General features: G+C 27.5%; 1 protein-coding gene across 1 annotated transcript in view; it reads right to left on the bottom strand.

The window, feature by feature from the left end:
- LOC109596733 (GTP-binding protein Rhes) overlaps nucleotides 1-20,496 on the bottom strand; it is a 56,995-nt gene that overhangs the window by 10,191 nt on the left and 26,308 nt on the right. The window contains exons 2-3 of the mRNA XM_020012311.2: nucleotides 16,850-17,164; nucleotides 8,157-8,351 (exon numbers count right to left, since the gene is read on the bottom strand). Of these exons, the coding sequence (XP_019867870.1) occupies nucleotides 8,157-8,351; nucleotides 16,850-17,057 (403 nt within the window). The 5' untranslated portion in view covers nucleotides 17,058-17,164. The remainder of the gene's footprint in view (nucleotides 1-8,156; nucleotides 8,352-16,849; nucleotides 17,165-20,496) is intronic.

The following is a 20,496-nucleotide window of genomic DNA, read 5'->3' as shown; positions in this document are numbered from 1 at the left end:
CATATGTATTTTTCCGATGAATTTTAAAAGCTGATAAAAACAATCACGTACTGATATTTTAGTGGATCAGCTGAAAGTCAGTAGAAAAGTAGAATTTATTCGTATTTTTTATATTTTATAATAAATTGTATTATTAACAAAGCTCTTAATGTAACCATGCCGCTTTTCATGATGACAATGTAAAAGCCAATACTAATAATCAAATTTTAATTTGTACATCAGTATTTAAAGCAGCTTCGACAGTTTCATTGTTCTCTGCTAAATAGCCGATAACCGCAACAGTTATTAATATTTCATGTTGAACCAGATATTACCTTTGTAACTTCCGTTGAATTTTAAAGGCCAACATAAATAATAGCATACTGACATTTTAGTGATCATAATAAAAAGTTGAAGAATTACTCCGAATTAAATTTCTTATGTGTTAGAGTTAAGCAAGTTTCAGAATTTATAGAATATATAATACATAAAGTAAAACGAAAATGAGAATAAAAAGTTGTAATATAAAATGAAAAATTTCACTACACGATACTACTAAAATAAAAAAGAGACAAGTATGTATAAAACTTTCGAATTACTAAAAGTAATTGGTAATTATAAATAAAATCTAAATAAATTAAAAAAAATCTAAAAGTTAAAGAGTTATTCATAATATTTTTTTTTTGGTATGATAACTTACCATTAATAATCTTTTGTTTCACAAATTAATGCTGTTAAGTACTCTTTTATATTTAATGTTTATGTAAGGTATATGACAAAAAATTTAAAATAAAAATATAGTTATTTTAATAATGTTATATTTTTTCTAATAAAAATATAATAAAAACCAATTTTATAAAATCATTTAAAATTCCTGAATTCCACAAATTAATAGTATTTAATATTTTTATTCATAATTTTTGATAAGAAAATATCTTAATTTTATCAATTTCTTTGAACTATATGTAAAATTATATGAAATTTTCGAAAACATATCTAAAGACTGAATTAAAAATTTATTAATTTTGAGTCAAATTGGAGTTATCGTTTTTCATTTTAGGGCCGAACATGATTTTAATAATAAATGGCAAATGTTTTCAAGATTACTAAACAAATATCTAATCAAATATCAAATAAAACTTTAATAGGCAAATTATACAGAAAACCTAATTTTCTGAAATGTTAATGTAGTTTGTAAATGTAGTTTTTCTAAGTTTTCTAATGTTTTCTTAATTTTATATATTCTTGTTTTTACTAATAAGTTAGATAAAAGGTAAAAACTTACATATAACCAAAAAGTACTCACAGTTGGAAGTCTTGGAAATTTCATTACAGATATACCATTCCATTTAACTATTTTTAACTTTACTATAAAACCAATTTAAATCATGATATAAAGTATTGCGTTTACGTAGAATGATTTGAAATGATTCCTTTAAAATGTAAAAATAAAATACACTATTGAAGTTTCTTAGCAAACATACTTAAAATAAACTATTTTAAGGAGCCAAAATGTTAAGATTTGATAAGTAAATCCACAGGGACATTGATACATGGGACATTTTACATCAAAGGTTTCAATCGAAAGAACAATGTATTCAAAATGATTGTTATCCTTACCTTCACTTTCAACAATACGTATAACATATTTCATATAATGTCGTTTGCATGTAGGAAGAAAATAAAAAGGAAAAACCAGTTCCATATTACAAATGTTTGTTTGCGAGGAATCAATATGTATGAAAAGCGTAACACAATATTTACGCCGCCCACGCAAAAGTGACTCCGAAAGAAACGAATCAACGAGTCCGTGTTGTGAGTTTAATTTTAAACTTGTCCTTTTCAAAACAAACTTTGTTTGTGCAAAATTAAGGTTTGTTAAAGCTTTTGCAGTGAACGTCAGGGGATTTGAGTGAACGTTTTTCACATTTAGCTGTATTTAAATTTAATCTTGTTGCCTAAATTGTGCGTTATTAAAAAAACGTACATGATACAACTTGAATAATAAATTTAATTGTTGGGCAACATTTCACTTCAGGACAGCAACAGACATACGTCGCTCAACTTGAGTGCTCGAATACGTCCTTAGCTTGAACCATCGGACGTTAAACCAACGTACTAATTACACCAATAATCATCAGTCGGAAACTAACCCGTTTAATTAACTGTATCTAGAGTATTGTTTACAATCGGGGATGGTTACACGATGACAAGCATGTTAATTCGACTGGATGAAATTTTTATTAAACCAAGGCAACGGGACGTGCTAAATATATATTTGGTTGGCGGATCTTCAAACAATTCACGACTAATTTCGGTTGCATATGTGGATGCGAAACAGACATGTGGAATCGGTAAAGCGTCGAAAATTGTATCATGCACGCAAGGAATACTTGAAAATGCAGTTCACTGAAAACGTTCCAAGAACAAAAGTTGTAATTGACGTGCTTACTTGGGCGTCAACGCTGAATTTAATGCTGCAATAAGCACGCGTCTGTTCGATCTTGTTCAGGGATTTTATATCGTAGTTAATTTACTATAAATTTATTGCTTGGACAAATAATAACGATTTAGATTTGAAAAGAACTGTAAACTTTTGTTGTTTGTATTTTAATTAATATTATTTTGAAAATTCCATATTAAAGCTTCGAAAACGGAGAAGTACTGAGCATTTTACATTTTAAAAAGCATTGAAGAAACTATAAACGTATTTACTATTGATTGAATAGAATGTTATTACAATAAGTATTCATTTTTACGAATTTGTTAATAGAATTTATTTAATTTACCATAATTAATTTAAAATTTGAAAATTAAACTTTTTAGTAGTATTTAAAAAATATAAATATACTTCAATTGATTGAATATATTGTTATATAATGTTAATAAATACGCATTTTTACCTATTTATTCACAGATTTTGTACTAGTTCACCCTAATGTTACTGTCTAGGTAAATAATAATCAATTAGATTAAATTTCACGATTACTTTATTATCTGGATTAATAATAATCATTTAGATTGTAATTATAATTCATTATTTATATTTTTATTACTATTAAAATTTCGCTATTGAGTAAAACGTATAGAATATGTATAAAGCCTTAAAATTAAAATTACTGTAATAAAATTTGGAAAGTAGACATGTTTCAAAAAATAAATGTTTTAAGGAAATTTTCATTGAATTATTTTGTATGTCGTTTTAACATGATTCCCTTCTACTCTTATGCACTCCCTAGCTCTAAGATTTGAAGATTGTTGGACCCTCCAAAATGCCCAACATTAGTTTTTATTTCGTCACAATGAAAATTAATCATTTCCAATAAGTTTCCTAGATTGTTTATTTAATAGACTAGCTTATACAGAGTCCCACAAAAAAGTTATAGTCCTGTATACAAAGCTTAAAAATTAAAATTACTGGGATAAAGTTTGGAAAGCAGAGTGATTTTAAAAATTAAAATTTATATATAACCACTTTTTTTTACTTTAATACAGGTTTTATACTACAGTTAATTTAATATAAATCTATCGTATGTGTAATTTTGCAGATCGAGGACCATATTTAAATACAACACATTTATACTTTGTTAATATTTTGATGAGTTTGTAGTACTTTACTAAGTAATCATTTTTATTTTCTAAATCCGTAAAAATATGATTTTTCACATATAGGACGTGTATTTTTTAATTATTGTAACTGTTACATATAATATAAATATAATTTTTATTATTTTTCTTCTTTCTTTTATTCTTTGCAGTAACCGATTCTCCCTACTTTATTTTTCATAAATAGAATAAGGGTTCTTCTCATTTTTTCCCAACTTAATTTTAGTTCACATAAATATTTCACTTATTTTAGGGTAACTTTGGAATGCTGAATACGAAAAATATACCTATTTTTTCCATAGCTGAGTTACAGCTAATTAAATTTACTTTATTACCTGGGAAAGCAGAGATTTTCATTAATTCCAATTAATTTTAATATAATTTAGTGTTTGGATAATTATAACAATAATTTAAAAAACGTTGAGCAAAAATTTAGAATATGAATGAAGTTTATTAATTATATTAACTACATTAAAGGAAAGCTATAGAAAATTGCAGCTTGTAAAAAGTATTGATAAAAGTATAAATGTACACGCTGTTAATTCAGTTCATAATATACATCATAATTAATGAATATTTGTTGCGTGTCGAATAAGGTTCGTATTCTTTTTCCACTCTGTTATCGATTTTACAACGGTTTAATTCCAGTTTTTAATTTAAATAATTTAGTTAGTTTTATAAATTTTATATACGATACTTTTTATAATAACAACGCATTAATCGATCAAAATTTTTATACTGCAATTTGTATTTAATAATAATTTAATTATATATCAGTATAGTCAGTAAATACTTATATATGAAATAAAAAATGATTCTTTGAATATATTTACTGACATTGTATTACATAAGCAGTATAAGATTTATTGAAATGTTCATAATATTTGAAAACTTCTGTTTGGTTTTAGGCACATTTAAAAGTTCATAGATAAAATGAAGAATAGTAACTAAACATTTTCTTTGGACATCATTTTCTCTGTTAAGCTAAACAAAATATTTATTTGATAGTTAATAATTTTTGAGAAGTTCTGTTTTGTATTTATACACATTTAAAATTAAAATATGCTTATCTGTAGAATAAAAATATTTTTTTAATCAGTATATAGTATGTAATGTTCATAGATAAAATGGAAAATAATAACTTAAAAAGGCTCTTAGAAAAGCCTGTTATTAACACATTTATTTACAATTCAACTAAACAAAAGATTCATTGGAACGTTCATGACTTTTGAAAAGTTCTCTTTGGCTTTATGCATTTCGTATATCCTTAAAACGGAAAGAATTTAGATTGTGTGTACTATTCCATATCGATTTTAATTTCAGATGCACATCTGTTGCATTTCACATTTTCAGATAATAATCCTTTGCAAATACTCTTTTGAAAAATGTATACGTTTTACTAAAATGTCATCATTATTTTATCTCGTCGTTCTTTATAAATTTTGATTTATATTTATTCCCCTGAGTATTAGCATTCATATTTTATATTTTAATATTTTCTGTAACTCATATTTCATATCATTTCCGACGTTATAAGTACTATTCATTATATTGAATATTTATGTTACATTATGATAAAATAGACTAAATTGTTAATTCTTTTAGAAAGTAGTTTACTGTGTTAAATTAATGGCACCGTCAACAAGTGTTCACTTCCATTAAATATTAATTTTATAAACCTTTACCCCAATTTCGGTGCTCGTAATCCTCAAGTTTATTAGTTATTTGAGTAATCGCAGCTTCCGCCAGCAATCGATCTCAGAAAGGCATAACCAGAAAACAATTAAACGTGAAATTCGTATTCCGTTTATAGACTTCACCAAAATAATAGACCATAAAACAAGATTCACTGTATGGTTTCACTCCCCGAACATAGCCGGGGTTTTCTAAGGGATTATTGTTTAATATGCACGGTTGGGTTTATTAAGATAATTCTGAAACTACTATATATTAATTATACAGAGGATTTCTCGCGAACATTAGCTGCTGGTTTGCATATGTACCTAACTGCAAACTGCCTCGTGAATTTATCAGCCACATTTTTAATTGTCCTTTTAGGTTAGAAGGCTTTTATGAATATTAAAATAGTTTATAGCGCATTCTCTTAATTAATGTTAAGGTTAATAATTGATACGTATTTATCAAGGAAAATGTAATGGTTTTTCTTTAGATAGAAATGTTTATGCGTTGCACGGATAGAAAATGGCAAAGTTTGCCCATTTGTAAATCGATTCTGTTCTATGGTTTACAGCTTACAGTGTAACCCAAATCCCAGTGTGATTGCAACGTAACTTAATAAGAGACTCGATGGGGAATTGAACACACCATACATATCCTCGCCCAACAAATAAGAAGGATGGGATGTACTAATGGTCCTAATTTGTCTTAATGGCTATCCAACTAGTAGTAATAAATTTAAAACGTACTTTTATTGCAGTATTCCGGTAATGCAGTAAGTGAGATACTATAATAATTCTATTAAAATACACATAAAAATTTTTGATTTAATATGTATCTCTAAAAATGAATAGAAAATTTGTCAAAATGTTTTTGTTTAATTTAAATTAAGGTAGTTTGGGATCGAAAATAATTATAATAAAATATTTCTATGTCAAATTCGTAATGGTTTATAATTCAAAATTTGTTAAAAATTTGTAAAAACAAAAATATAAAATGAGTATACAACAAAGAAATTCATTTGGAATACATACACATTAATTTTAAAATAAAAGTTTTTAATTAATGATTTTTTAAAAATACTATCAATAAAAATAAATACATTTTTTTTAGTTTTTTAGCATAGTATATGTTGTTAGTTAACTAGAGCTTAAGAGCAGATTTTGGGTAGATTAAATTATTATTTTTATATCATGATGGTTTAAAAAAAGGTATTTATTATATTTTTATAATATATATTATAATACTTACAATCTTATACTAAAATATATAAATATATGCAGAATTTAAATGAAATTAGTTGGTTGAATATTTATTGTCAGTAAAATTTTCAATTATGTCAAAACCTGAAATAATATTTTTTTTATAAAATATTAAAGGCCTAACTAGGGATTCCTATAAATAAAAATATAAAAATATTTAATAAAAGATTCAAAATATTAATTTATGTATAACTTAGAAATAATATGGTGTAATAGTTTTATATCATTATTAATTTACAGCAAGAAATTTTCAATAAATGTTAATATGCGGTATATACGAAAATAATAATGTATGCAGAATTTACATATTATTAGTTAATTAGATTAATTGATGTGTGACAGTTTTGCATGAATATTGATTTTCAGTAAAAAAACTGTTTCATTTTCAAAGATAAATATGTTAAAACCTGTAAAGATAAAAAACATAAAAGAATTAATTAGGGAGTGTTAAAAAAGGTGTTGTAATTAAATTGATACAATATACTATTAAAAAGTTAAATAATATAAAAATACTAAATAACCATTATTAAATTTTTTCAGCGATAAAAAACGAAATATCTTTCTGCTCCTGTTTCTTTTGCCTTTGTGAAGCGTTTAATTAAAAATATCGGGAAACCGGCGACCAACGACCAGAAAAAATTGAGGCCCAGCAAACAGCGTTCCTAATGCCACGCCAGTCGGTGGAACGGGCTGATTTCTGATAAAAAATGTTTACACGCCGAATCCCGCAGGGACAGTTGCAGCTTTCATCGTAACTGTGACGGTCAAGCAGTGCGGTTATGTAAATGTTAATGCAATCCCTTCGTTACGCTATTTTCTCCCAGCGCCGGACCGAAGCGTAGTCCATTGTTCTCGCGGTGATAAACGTCCCTGCAACGCTGGAGTTGTGTTGCAAATAGTTACCCTTGGTTACACACACACTTAATTGATTTGTCCGAGGCGGAAGACTAAATTCGATTGAGCTCAATCTCTTCCAGAAGGATAATATACTGTTCTATACGTTCTCGGTAATGAACGATTGGAACGGAATCCTTAAAATAATTTGAAAATTATTGGCTGTTTCAAAATGACAGTCACTTAATTGATTTGTTCGAGGCGGAAGACCAAATTCGATTGTAGTCAATTCCTTCCAGAAGGATAAATTAAGGTTCTGTATACTCCTTGTATTGTATCCCTGATATTAATTATTATTAATATTATCAGTTAAAAATGATAGTCACTTAATTGATTTGTCCAAGTTGATAGACCCAATTTTATTGCACTTAATCTCTTCCAGAAGGATACATTAGTTTTCTGCATGCTCTTGATAATGAATAATTGCAGTGAGATCTTTATAGTGATATGAAAAATATTACCAGTTACAAACGATGGTCATTTAATTGATTTATCCAAGGTGGAAGACTAAATTCTATTGCACTCAATCTTTTTCAGAAAGTTAAATTAGTGTTCTGGATGCTCTTGGTAATGAACCATTCAGACGACATACTTATAATAATATGAAAAGTATTACCAGTTATGACAGTCACTTAATTGATTTGATCAAATTCTTTCAGAAATATAAATTAGTTTTCTGTATGCTCTTGGAAAAGAACAATTAAAAAAGCAAACTTATAATAATTTGAAAAGTATTACCTGTTAAAAACGACAGTCTTCTCATTGCGGGAAATGGATGATTTCCAGATGTGTCGAGTATGTCTAGTTGATAAATTTCCCCTCTAATTCTGTACAGTTTTCTGTGGAAATCTTCTATGGTCGGTGTGTAGCACTCTTGGAATTTACCGCCCAAAAACCTCGACACTAGGCATGTTTTACCTACTCTAGAAGAACCTGTAACGAAATTTTATTTTAAATTTTAATAAATGTCGACTACTTACAGACTGTACTACTTTTTATAAAAATAATAGTAAATTAATGTTCTTCTTGGAGTTTACACTGAACTTTAAATAGCTTTTATCCTAAAGGGTAAAGAAGGGTATTTTATTAATTAGCCAGAAGTTCCAGAGGCAAATCAATAAAGTTCTGATCACTTTTCTCAAGTTGAAAGCTCTTTTATTTTTACGGCTTCATGTTGCGGTGATGCGGTTTTATACTATTTGGAATTTTAAATTTTTCTTAACCTGGTTTTTCGAAGACACGCTAAGCAATAAGTAATTTAAGTGTGCTGTAAGGTTAGTAATACTTGATTACGTTATGTCATCAAAACAAGTATAAAATAGTCATTAAGGAAATTGCTTAAACTATAATTAGTCTATATGAAACTATTATAAAATTCAGAATATCTCTAACTTCCAAAAGTTTCTATTAAAATTTAATTTACTTGGATATTCTTAAATTGTTTGTTATCTGAATACTTTTTTCTAAAGTTTTAAACTCTAAAAACTAATTAATTTAATTATAATAAAAATAAGAAAAATGATGTTTATAAACACAAAGAATTTGTGATTTGAATATTTTTAACTCTTTTTTATTCCGTGGAATGAAATAATTGAATTAATAAAACATTCAAATGTTTGTTAATAATTAACTAAATGAGACAGTAATTGTTTAAAAAATGTAAAGAAATGTTAAAATGTCAAAAAAATTAATTGAACATTTTTTAGATGTACTCTACCAAAAATTACTCAGTGATGGAACTTGAGCAGACAAATTTTATTTCTCTTTGAAGGTTATAAGAAAAATTAAAGAGTTTATTATTTTACATTAACTCGTAAAAGTTCATGCGTGGGTAGATAATGTTATATGTAAAGATGTCTTTGGCAGTAATAAAAAATTTCATATATTCTACAGTAACAATATCGTTTTATATTTTAAAATTTAAACCTTTTTACGTCGTTAAAGTATAGTGATATACTTTTAATGTTGCCATAAACGTTTTATTATCACAAAGTAAAATACACCCCCTAAAATGAAATATATTCTGATGTCTTTTAATATTGTTTTACTCTTCTGTGTTAGTGGAAGCTGGAAAATCATAAAAAAAGTTATAAAAACCATGCGAAATCTTTATCGACAGTTGATACTGTTGGTTAACCCTGACACGCTCCTCTTTTGATCTCCACCATTATGAGCTTTTGGGGATTCTCCTTTTTTTTTCTTTTCTTTGTTTCGACAACTACAGTCATCCCAAATCAGAAATAAATTTTATGCTGGATAAATAATTACAAATGATTCGCATTTTTTATTATTTTTATGAATTTCACCTAATGACTTTTCTGAATATTTATTAGTACGTAATTAAATCAATTAAGAAATACAACCAAATTTTTTTGTTTTTAATTTGTTGCTCTACATATGTGTGTCAGTGCATGTAAATTTTTTAGAATATTCTTAAAATAGTTTTTATAATACTATATAAATTAAATTAATATTATTTTAAAGTTTTTATGATAAACATTAGTAATGTATATTTTTTAAATATGTGACATTTCTGTGAAGAAAGAAATTGCATTGTATCTTTTTAAATTTAAGTAGAAATTACTTTGATTTTAGTAACAAATTAATAGTTTTCCTAATAATTATAATTATTGAATAACCTAATTGGCAAATTTATTTGAGTTTATTTTTCAATTATCACTTAATAAATTTGTGTAAGCGTGAGCACTTAATATTAACTTTGTTAAAGAATTAATTAAGTTCAGATTACGGTTAAATAAATTACGGATGTCTGCTAAAAGAATGAGGGAAGTAACGAAGAATAATGGAAGACCCGACGTAAAATTTTCAATCACGTTAATATTGTTTGGAGGTTTCTCTAATCAGTGCTGAAATAAAATATAACGCGTCGGCTCTTTCCATCCGAACTATTGTCATTCCAATTTTTAATTGAGTTAAAAAATTCAAAACAAAATTGATATTGAAAAATCACCGAGCGAACGGATGAAATTTTTGATTAGGTAAAAATTAAACTTTTGAATTATTAAGGCTCCACGCCGCACACAGCAATTTGTTCAGTATGGCATTCTAGTTGCACTATAAAATATTTTCGAGCCTATTCAGTTTTGCGGTTTAAACTAACTGAATATGTGCAATAAGTAAAAATTGAAATAAAACCGCAATTTCACATTTCGCAAATGTGCTCCAGACTACTTTGTTCGAATTAATGCCCTTGCTGTCTGTTCCCTGAAATGTCGAAATAAAAAATAACCACGACAAGCTTCCGAGTTGGAAGTTTACGGTCTGTTTAACCGGAAATATAAGATATTAGAATTCGAATGAATGTATTTTAAACCGGGACACATCTTCAGACAATATTCTTTTCCAATATGCTGTTTAGTTGTGTTAAATGAATATAAATGAAAATAATTATTGTAATATTACATTTTATAACTTTTTTATTGTGTGCTCTTGATATTACTCTGTGGCAACATTTTATTTAGCTTATTTGATTCTGAATCGATTCTAAATTAGATGTTTTAATAAAACATTCAGACGGATTAAGCAAATCAAAAACATACATCATTAAGTTAAATTTTATTATTGAACCTTACAGTAATGATAATTTTTAAATGCTTATTCAGTTAGTTTGTATTTATAACTCTCCATTTCATTCATTTTTTCAATATATGGAAGTAAATTATTGTTTAATTGTATTTTTGCACATAAATCAGTCTATGGAGGTATATGCCAGAAGAATTTAAGTACCTCCATGGCATAATTGAATTGGTACTATGTTTCACTGTGTCCCTGAAGAAAATTTTACACAAATTTAACCTTTTTATAAATTTAAATTTCAGTTTCACTAAGACCAATGATTAAATAATTATAATAAGCAAAAAGCTGCTAACTAACTTTATTTAGGTCAGCTCATTATTAATACTGAATACCAGAATTAATAAAATTGGAAATAAACAGTTGTACATAGTTTAATAAACGAAATTTAAAATTTTAATAACGAAAATTGTGAAACGTGTATCACTCTCATTCACTAAACAAACGATCCCGGGGGCATTAGGATTATTAAACTTTCCTAACGGCAATTGCGTCTATTGTCGGATGCACCGCGTGTGTAGTATTAAGATATGCCGTAAAAGCATGTCATCCGTGAATATTCGCCATCCCGAAATCACTAAACGTGACGCAAATTTTTAGAGAATTTCAAATATTCACCACCAGCAAATGTGGCATGTTCAGTTTTACTTGAGCGGCTGCGAATCGATCGAATGTAATACGGTATAAATATTTAAACTACATATAAGAACTCGGCCCCATTGTATATTAATGATTTTGGAAGAGAACATACTTTATTTTATAGAAAATATACAAACTTTATTTCAGCATGGTTCTTATTTTAATAATAAATTATTTTATGATATTTTAATAATAAATAACTTAATATAAATCATTATTTCAAATGTTAAGGGAATGTATTAAATAAATCTGAAATACTGAATGAGAATGTTTATAAAACCATGTTTGAAAAATGTAATAATTAAAGGAGGCTGCTCATTTTAATTAAGGGCTATTATTTCTTGTTTCCTAAACTGTATTACTTATTATAAATTCAAATGTATTTACATGCTTTGTAGTTTAAAACAGCAATTGTAAAGTATATTCCCAAATCTGTGTTTTATTATACAAAAAAGTTTCAGTGTTACATGATTTAAATGTTTTTTCGTAATAATAAAAATAAACAAAATATCACTTAAAGTTTATGACTATGACTATTCTACTTTGACGACTTTGGAATAAAACATAATGTATTTTATTTTACAGAAGATAAAAAAAAATATTTCAGAAAATTTATAATTTAAATTTCAAGTTTTATTCTAATTTTAATATACAGATATTGCACAACTTTAAATTGAATGAAAGTACCAAATGTGAATATTAAATTCAATTAAATATTAATCCATTTAAACTAGGTACGGAGTAACATAAACAAATTAATATGATATGTGATATTATTATTATTATAAATAATACCAATTATAATGTTCATTTTTATGCTAATAAAAATATTATTTGAATAAATTTATTACGAAATTTGAAAAATTAAAGAGCAATTTTAATTGAGTGTTGTTAACTACTCTTCCTTAGTTTGGGCTCTATCTCATTAATTGTAAACTCTATTCATAAATCTGCATTCAATTCATTCAATTATCTATATTTTCTTATTAAAGTTGAAGTATTATTTATTATTTTTATATATATGTTACTGAAAAACGAAACATTGTTGTCTATTTTAATTGAGAGCTATTATTTATTCATGTATTAAACTGCACTCATCTCATTAAATATTCCAATATGTTTACATGTTTTCTGATTTAAAAAGGCAATTGTAAAGAGTGTATATATAAATCTATATTTAATTCTTTGTTTAAATGGGGTTTAAAAATTATTTATTTTATTTCCTATTAAAGTTGATAAAAAAAATAAACAAATACATAACTATATAAAATATGTACTTTAATGATTTAGGAATATATAATAGACTTTATTTTACAGAAAATATTTCTATGTTCTAAATATTAAACATACATATATTTGAAAATGAAATAATAAAAGGGAGAACCGTTGCTGCTTATTTTAATTGAGGACTATTTACTCTTCCCTAAAGTTTCAACGTGTTTCATGTTTTCTGACTTAAAACATCAAATGTAAAGTGTATTCACAAATATGTATTTGATTATTTAATTTTAAATAAATATTTATTTTGTTTATCCTCTCAACGTTCAAAAAAATAAATAAACAAAAAACAGTAGCAAAAAATCATCAAATTATGAGAATTCGGTTTTATTGTATTATTTTTCGTAAATAAATAAAATTTGTTTCAGTAGACTTGTTATAAATATACTTTTATTTCATTTTATTTTAATTCCTACTTTAAACACACATTTGATAAATAGGAATATGAAATTCTAATAAAATTTAAAAAAGTGTATGACATAAAAAAATCAAACTAAGTGAAATCCTTCAAATTGTATAGTTTTACTGGAGTTGAATAAAGTTGTTCAAGAAAACTTATAATATTAATTATATTTTATTCTAAGATTATTTATATCGGTAAACTAATTTATGTAATTTTAATGAAGTGTTAAATAAAAAATATGAATTAAAGTATAATTACAATAATTTTGCAAAATATGAGTTAAAATTAAAAGACCAAATGATGCTGATTATCTTAACTAATAATTAATTTGATCTAAACTATTACAGTATTATAAAATGGTTTTAAAAATACATTTAATTTCTTGATAAACTTCAAATTTTTCTAAAATGAAGTAAAGACATAAAAAATAACAAATTGGTTAAGTTAAAATCCAACCAACAAAATGAAAATACATTAGTCAGGCGTGGTCTTTACAAAATTGAATGACGTCCAAACATACAATATATTTCTGCATATGTAGACTTTTGCTGAAGCTCTCACATTGCATACGACACATACAGTTCGAGTTATACTTCATAGTTTGCAGTCATCTTCGGAGAACGTGGAATAATAAAATTTTGTTTGGTGTAGTATAGCTTGACAAATAAATAAATGTTTGTGGAATATTGGAATAATACAGAGGTCATGACATTTTCACCGAACAACTGAATGGGATGTAATTTATTTTAGGCAGACGTTTTTTTAACGACGCAGACGATTTCCCATACTTAAAAATTCCTGGTTATTATCTGAACTACATGCATAATGTGTACAATCAATTTGCCTGTGACCAAATGATTGGTTTTCCACGTGAGCCTTCAATAAATATTGTGCAAGAAACACGTGCTGAATAATTTACAGGACGTAATGCAAACGAACCGAATCTGCATTATTTGTCATTCGATTAAAGTCTGCCTCCATTATGTCCCACTACTAAAATGTCCATTCAAATTTACCCAACATTACCGGTCTCATATACTTCAAAGCCTGACGACTTGCATATCCACTTTGATATTCACCTGGATGGAGATATCCCGTAAAGAATTTAATTAACGTACAAATTGAAGCTGCTTTGTTGTGTTAGAGTTTAAATACCCTTTTTGTTGCTGGATGAATGTCGGAATTATGCTTTGTTTGATTGGAATGTTACTTTTTAGAACGCTGCAATTGCGTAACAAAGTACGATTGTTTATTAACTGGACGAAAATGCTGGCAAATTGTTTCATCATTTGCCAATGATGAATTAGAACGTCCGAAGAACGGAAGGAATTGCAGATAATTAGCATTAAAATTTTCCAAGCCACTGCTTATTTTAATAAAATCATAGCTGGGGCGAAGAAAAACGATAATGCTTGGAATAATCCGGCCAAACAAAAATGTTTACACAACGCGATGAATGAAAACTTTCGGGCAAATACGTAACCGACTAATTTGTTCACTCGTTCCATCTGAATCATAATTGTATGGACCAGATTGTGTAGGAGCGTCGCGACGCTAATTTACGTTGGCTTTATCTACTCGGGAATTTCCAACAAACTGACAACGGTTACAAGCAAATGTGACAGTTTGTTTATTGGTCATGATTTTCCACATATATCTCACACACCAACAGCAATATTGTGCTGCAAAACTTTTGTTCCGTGTGACAAGATAAAATTTAATCCGGTGCCAAATATTTGTCGATTTTCAATTTGGAAAACGATAACGAACATTGTTTATATTCATGCGGAATTTCAATGGGAGGCCGTTATATGAACCGGAACAAATATTTATTGTTTCCATTTAAAGTTTGCCCAAGAAAGAAGATGGTGATAGTGAAAAATGGTTTTAATGTCTGAAAAAAAAACGAATCTACAAATCTTATAAGGTTACCTGTGGATAACGAATTGTTCTTTGCGCCAACATTGCATCCGAATTTGTCAGATTTTCTCACAAATTTTTGTACAAATAATAATCTATCAATCAATCAATCAGTCGAAGTTATACAATATTTGTACTACATGTGTGTTTATTAATGGCCTATTAATATTAACTGGATATTGAAATTAGTAATTTCAATATTGGTGAATTTAATTCTAAAATAAAAAAAGAAAATAGAAATAATAATTTAAATTTAAAAAATTAATAATTAATAAATTAACATTTTGGTTAATTTTAAATTAAAAAATTTAAATTTATGAAATAAATAGAAATATTAATTAAAAAATTAAAATTAACAAATTAAATAAAAAAGAATAATTAAAATTCAAAGATATAAATTAATAAATAACTAAAAAAAATAATCTACAAAATTGGAATTACTCAATTAAATTAAAAAGAAAAATAAAACTAGTCATGTAAATTTAAAAATTTACGAGTACTGCCTAAAAACTTAAATTGAGAAAAAGCGTAATAAGTTTTACGGTTAATTGAGAAAAAACGTAAAACTAATAAGTTAAGTATATAAAAAATTAAAAAAAAAAAATAAAATAAAAAAATAAAATTAACTAATTAAAATAAAAAGAATAATAAAATCGTTTAAATTTTTAAGATTTAAAAAATTACTGACTAAAAAATTCAATTGAGAAAAAGCATAAAATTAATAACATGTCTATTAGAAATTTAAAAAAATTAAAAAATAATATTAAAATTAACCAATTAAATTAAAAAGAAAATAGTAATTAAAATTTTGAAAGTTTAAAACCACAAAATATAAATAATTAAAAAAATAAAAATATAATTTAATTTATTAAACAGAAAAAAAAAATCAAATAAAATTAGAAAATTAAAAACAAAAATATAAAAAATAAAGTTAAAAATAACCAGTTAAATTAAAAATAAATTGGTAATTTATAAAATTTGAAAATAAATTTGAAACTGTAAAAATTTGTTTCTTTTATAGTTTATAGTTGGACAAATTCATCAACTTGACCATGGTTAAAAATATTAACAAATATCTTTTTACTAAAAATAATAATAAAAAATTCAATAACAAACAAAACAGATTAGGTCCATAAATAATAGAGATACTTCAGAAATAAATATTAAAATTGTTACATTCCAAAAATTACGTATTTGAAATAGTTAAAAAGATTTTTCAGTTGAATTTATTTCTTCTAATTAATTAAATCTAGTAGAAGAAAGAATCGATTAAAAATTAACGCATTAGTTCTCACAACCAGATTAGTACTTGTTAAAATATATTTAAGTTTATAATTGGGTGGTGTCATGAGTATATATATAGTGTTTTAAACAAAACTTTGGGTCTTGTTGACACTGATAATTGAATATCCCGAGAACTAATGCGTTAAGTCAATGTTTAATATTCGCAGATAATTTAACACCTTATTTAATCTAAATATCGTTCCATTTGCGTATTAAATAGGCGTACTTCTTATCTTGTTTTTTAGGTTGAATGTAATGTCGTGTTCCCTAATCCAAAGCCGGTAAACTTTAAAGCATCCAATCGAGTACTCACCTAGCATAACTAGCCTATAGCAGTTCTTAGGCGGCGGTATGACATCGTCACAGGAGTTGGAGCTTCCAGGACTGGGTCCCGGTCCGCTTGTCACTACCGGCTGCACGTCCTTCCGTTCGAGCGGCCCGTGCGGATGGTGGTTGGCCATCTTTTCGCCGGCCGCCCCATCTTTCCTTGTACACAGCCAGTTTGTGCACGAACTGATCATCGTGATCGTTGGCTTGCGGCGATGACGAAGCGGCGCACTGCTTGTTCGGCCGATGGATCCTCCTTCTCGTCGCCTGGTCGTTGTTGCACATCACGGGAAATGTCAAACTGAAAGTCGGGAGAAAGTCTTATTTGGATGTGCATTAAAAGTGTTAATTTCTTAATAACTGTCTTAGGGACCATTCATTAATTACGTGACAGTCCCGAGGCGGAGGAGGTTCTTAAAATCCCTACATGCTCCTAACTCGGGGAGGGGTGATAAGTCATTCCTACGTAATATTTTATAAGCCGAAATGAGGGATATTTGAGAGTTTTTGGGAAAACTCTGACTGATAATTCAAGTTTGTCGTCCTTCTATAAGAAATTTGCTAATTGTAAATTAATAATAAAAACGAAGTTAAAATCAGTTAGAAAGACTTTGATTAAACATTCACATTGTTTAATTTTTTTGAATGCTTCTAGTACGAGTTATCCAATCCAAAAAAGTGAATTATGCAAACGACTGCAATTTGTGAAGTAGATACATGACAGGAACATATGCATGACAAGGACCTTATTAATTCCGCCTTTGATACACAAAACGATCCGTATGCAGGGAATGCGGACTGCGAAGAGCGAAGTATTTAGCTCCGGGCTCGGATGCGTTCGGCCACTTCCTCTCATTATTGCTGCCTTCACAAAGCACATTTTGGCCCTAATGACAATGTCGACAGGTTTAGAATTGTGGAGTCGACGAGGCGAAGAATGACGATGTCTCAGAATTCGCTAAGCCAGTGGTTTATTTAGTGTTTTAAGACGTCGGATATAAATAGAACGAGAGGAGGCTTGAAATTAAAAATTACGAGTCTGGTCGGTAGTTGTTAAGGTTAAAGAGCTTGCTAATTAAAATGCTCTGGGGACTTGAGACTTAAAGTCGATTCGTTTGGTGTAAATTTCTTTTTGAATTTTTTCTAATTCTATTAGGATTATAAAAACTAATTAAAATGCACTACTACTTTACACCATAAACTTATATTAATGAAATTAATATATTAATACCAACTTGTTAAATCCCGAATAAAAATAAAAAATACTGAAATATTAAATATAAATATGATTTATGAGTTTTATTAAAAAAAAAAAATAAAATTACTGTGATGTAGTCTCAGACAGTTATGTTAAATTTAAAACTCTAAAAAGAAACTATTTTGAGCAGGAATCGACCTGGTCTCCTAGAATGGGTACCATACCCCATATCATGGAGATGATAAATGAGTTCTAATGAAGCAGTGAGCTGTAAAAAGGTTTACACACAAGTCATATACAACTTTAAGACGTTAATACACACAATTTACTTAAATAGAAAAAATTATTTACAAAATTAATTTTACCAATTCTTAGGTTCAATTCTCACATATTTTTCATATTAAATTTTAGGAAACTGGGTGCAAAAATTATACTTTGTGTAGTATTTTTGGTACCACATTAGAAAATTAAGAAATGTCATTATTTTTTAGCTAATTTTTAGAGTCAGTAAATCTGATCAAAAGAATTTCTTATTTCATTTTGAGTTCATTCATGTCCGATTTTTCCAAACATTTACTTTTAGTTATAATTTAATTAAATTTTAAACTTCGCTTGTTACATTAATTTAGATATAATTATTATTTATGTTTTTTAATTAATTAAGATAGTTATTAAATTGTGTATAAAATAACACATCGTTCAATAAGTTCCGAGACTAACCCAGAAATGGTCCTAGTAGTACCAACCTGGCCACATTTCCCTAGTACGAACCTTTACATGAAACGTGTAAAAATTTTACGTCGATCGAACCACAAACAGCAGAGTTATCGAGTTTAGATTAAAGTCACTTAGTAATTTGTTTGAAAAATAGAGAAAAGCGAGTTTCGCGTGTTGATAAAACATTGTTTTTTAATGGGTAAAAACACCGCAGAAGCCCAGCAATGGCTTGAAAAACATTACCCGGACTCCTCTCCATTCAAGCCAACGATTTGTCGGTGGTATGCTGGCCATAGGAAGCCGTTACACCCGAAAATGTGAGTAAAGTGTTAAAAATCATGAAAAATCGCAAACTGAAGGTACGTGAAATTGCAGAAATGACACAGATATCATCTGGAAGTGTATTTACAATCCTTCATTAAAAATTGAGCATGAAAAAGGTTTTTTCCAAGTGGGTGCCACGATTGCTTTCAGTGGAACAAAACAGCAAGTCACAAGTCCATGAAAACAAAGGCAAAATTCAGTTGGGGTTTGATTTGCTTCCCCACCCCCCGTATTCGCCAGATTTAGCCCCCAGCGACTACTGGCTCTTTGCTGATCTTAAAAAAATACTCCAGGGAAAAAAATTGGCTTGAATGAGGAGGTCATTGCCGAAACTGAATCCTATTTTAAAGCAAAGGATAAATCCTTTTATAAACATGGTATAGAAATGATGGAAAGACGTTGGAACGATTGTATCACTCTAAAAGGAGATTATATTGTTGAATAAAAATGATTTTTGAAAAAAAATAATATTGTTTTCGTTGTTAGTCTCGGGACTTATTGAACGATACGTTACTTGTGCTTGCCTAATTTTAAAAATTACACTAAAAAGTTTATTTATTAAGTAGACATACAACTTATATATGTATATAAAATATACATTACATGATACTAAAACCAAATTTCTCCCTTACATTCACCCTAAAAATTAATTAATTAAAATTTTCTAATTTTGAATCTGACATACATATGTACATGAGCTGGTGGTAAACAGAATTAACATCAAACAAATGTGGCGAACAATAAATTATTCCGACCCGCATATATTCCATATTAAATTCAAAAGACTTTTTCATACCTATTCCACGCTGACCCTAATATTAGACAGATAAATGTAAACCACAGGTCCGCCTTCATTTTCCAGTTCGCCGGGAAATCTCATTGTGTCGAAAGTAAAGTTCCGATGTAATCCGGGGACACTGCATGGAAAAGTTCGGATCTAATTTAAGTTTAAATTAGAAATATATGTTCGTTGGGGCGTTGCAATTAATTATTTAAGAGCTATCGGTAAAGTGATGGCATTGGTTTGTCCCAAAATAATTTTATTGAATACGTATATAAAATGTAGGTATTTCAGCATAAATTAGGTTAATGTGATAATGATGAGGTTATTTTTTCGATATGTATTTATATATTATTGTATTTTGGTTTACTTATATCTGGTAACTTCATTTTAGTTTTTGTACATCATAATTTTTTCCTTAAAGTAAAGGGAGTATCTCTTGTAAACAGTTGCAAATTCTATTACCAGTCCATATTTGTTTCTTAAACAAGGTTTTCATTTAGTAACAAGTTCTGACAACTTATCACTGCTGATTTTAATTCCGTTGATGAGTGATCGATTAAATTAACAGTTGCCTGGGAGCAATTAAGTGAACAGCTTTCAAAATTATATA

The sequence above is a fragment of the Aethina tumida genome, chromosome 2, assembly GCF_024364675.1.
Source record: "Aethina tumida isolate Nest 87 chromosome 2, icAetTumi1.1, whole genome shotgun sequence".
NCBI classification, from domain to species: Eukaryota; Metazoa; Arthropoda; class Insecta; order Coleoptera; family Nitidulidae; genus Aethina; species Aethina tumida.
Note: the sequence above shows the minus strand (reverse complement) of the source record. Positions and strands in the feature narration are given on the sequence as shown.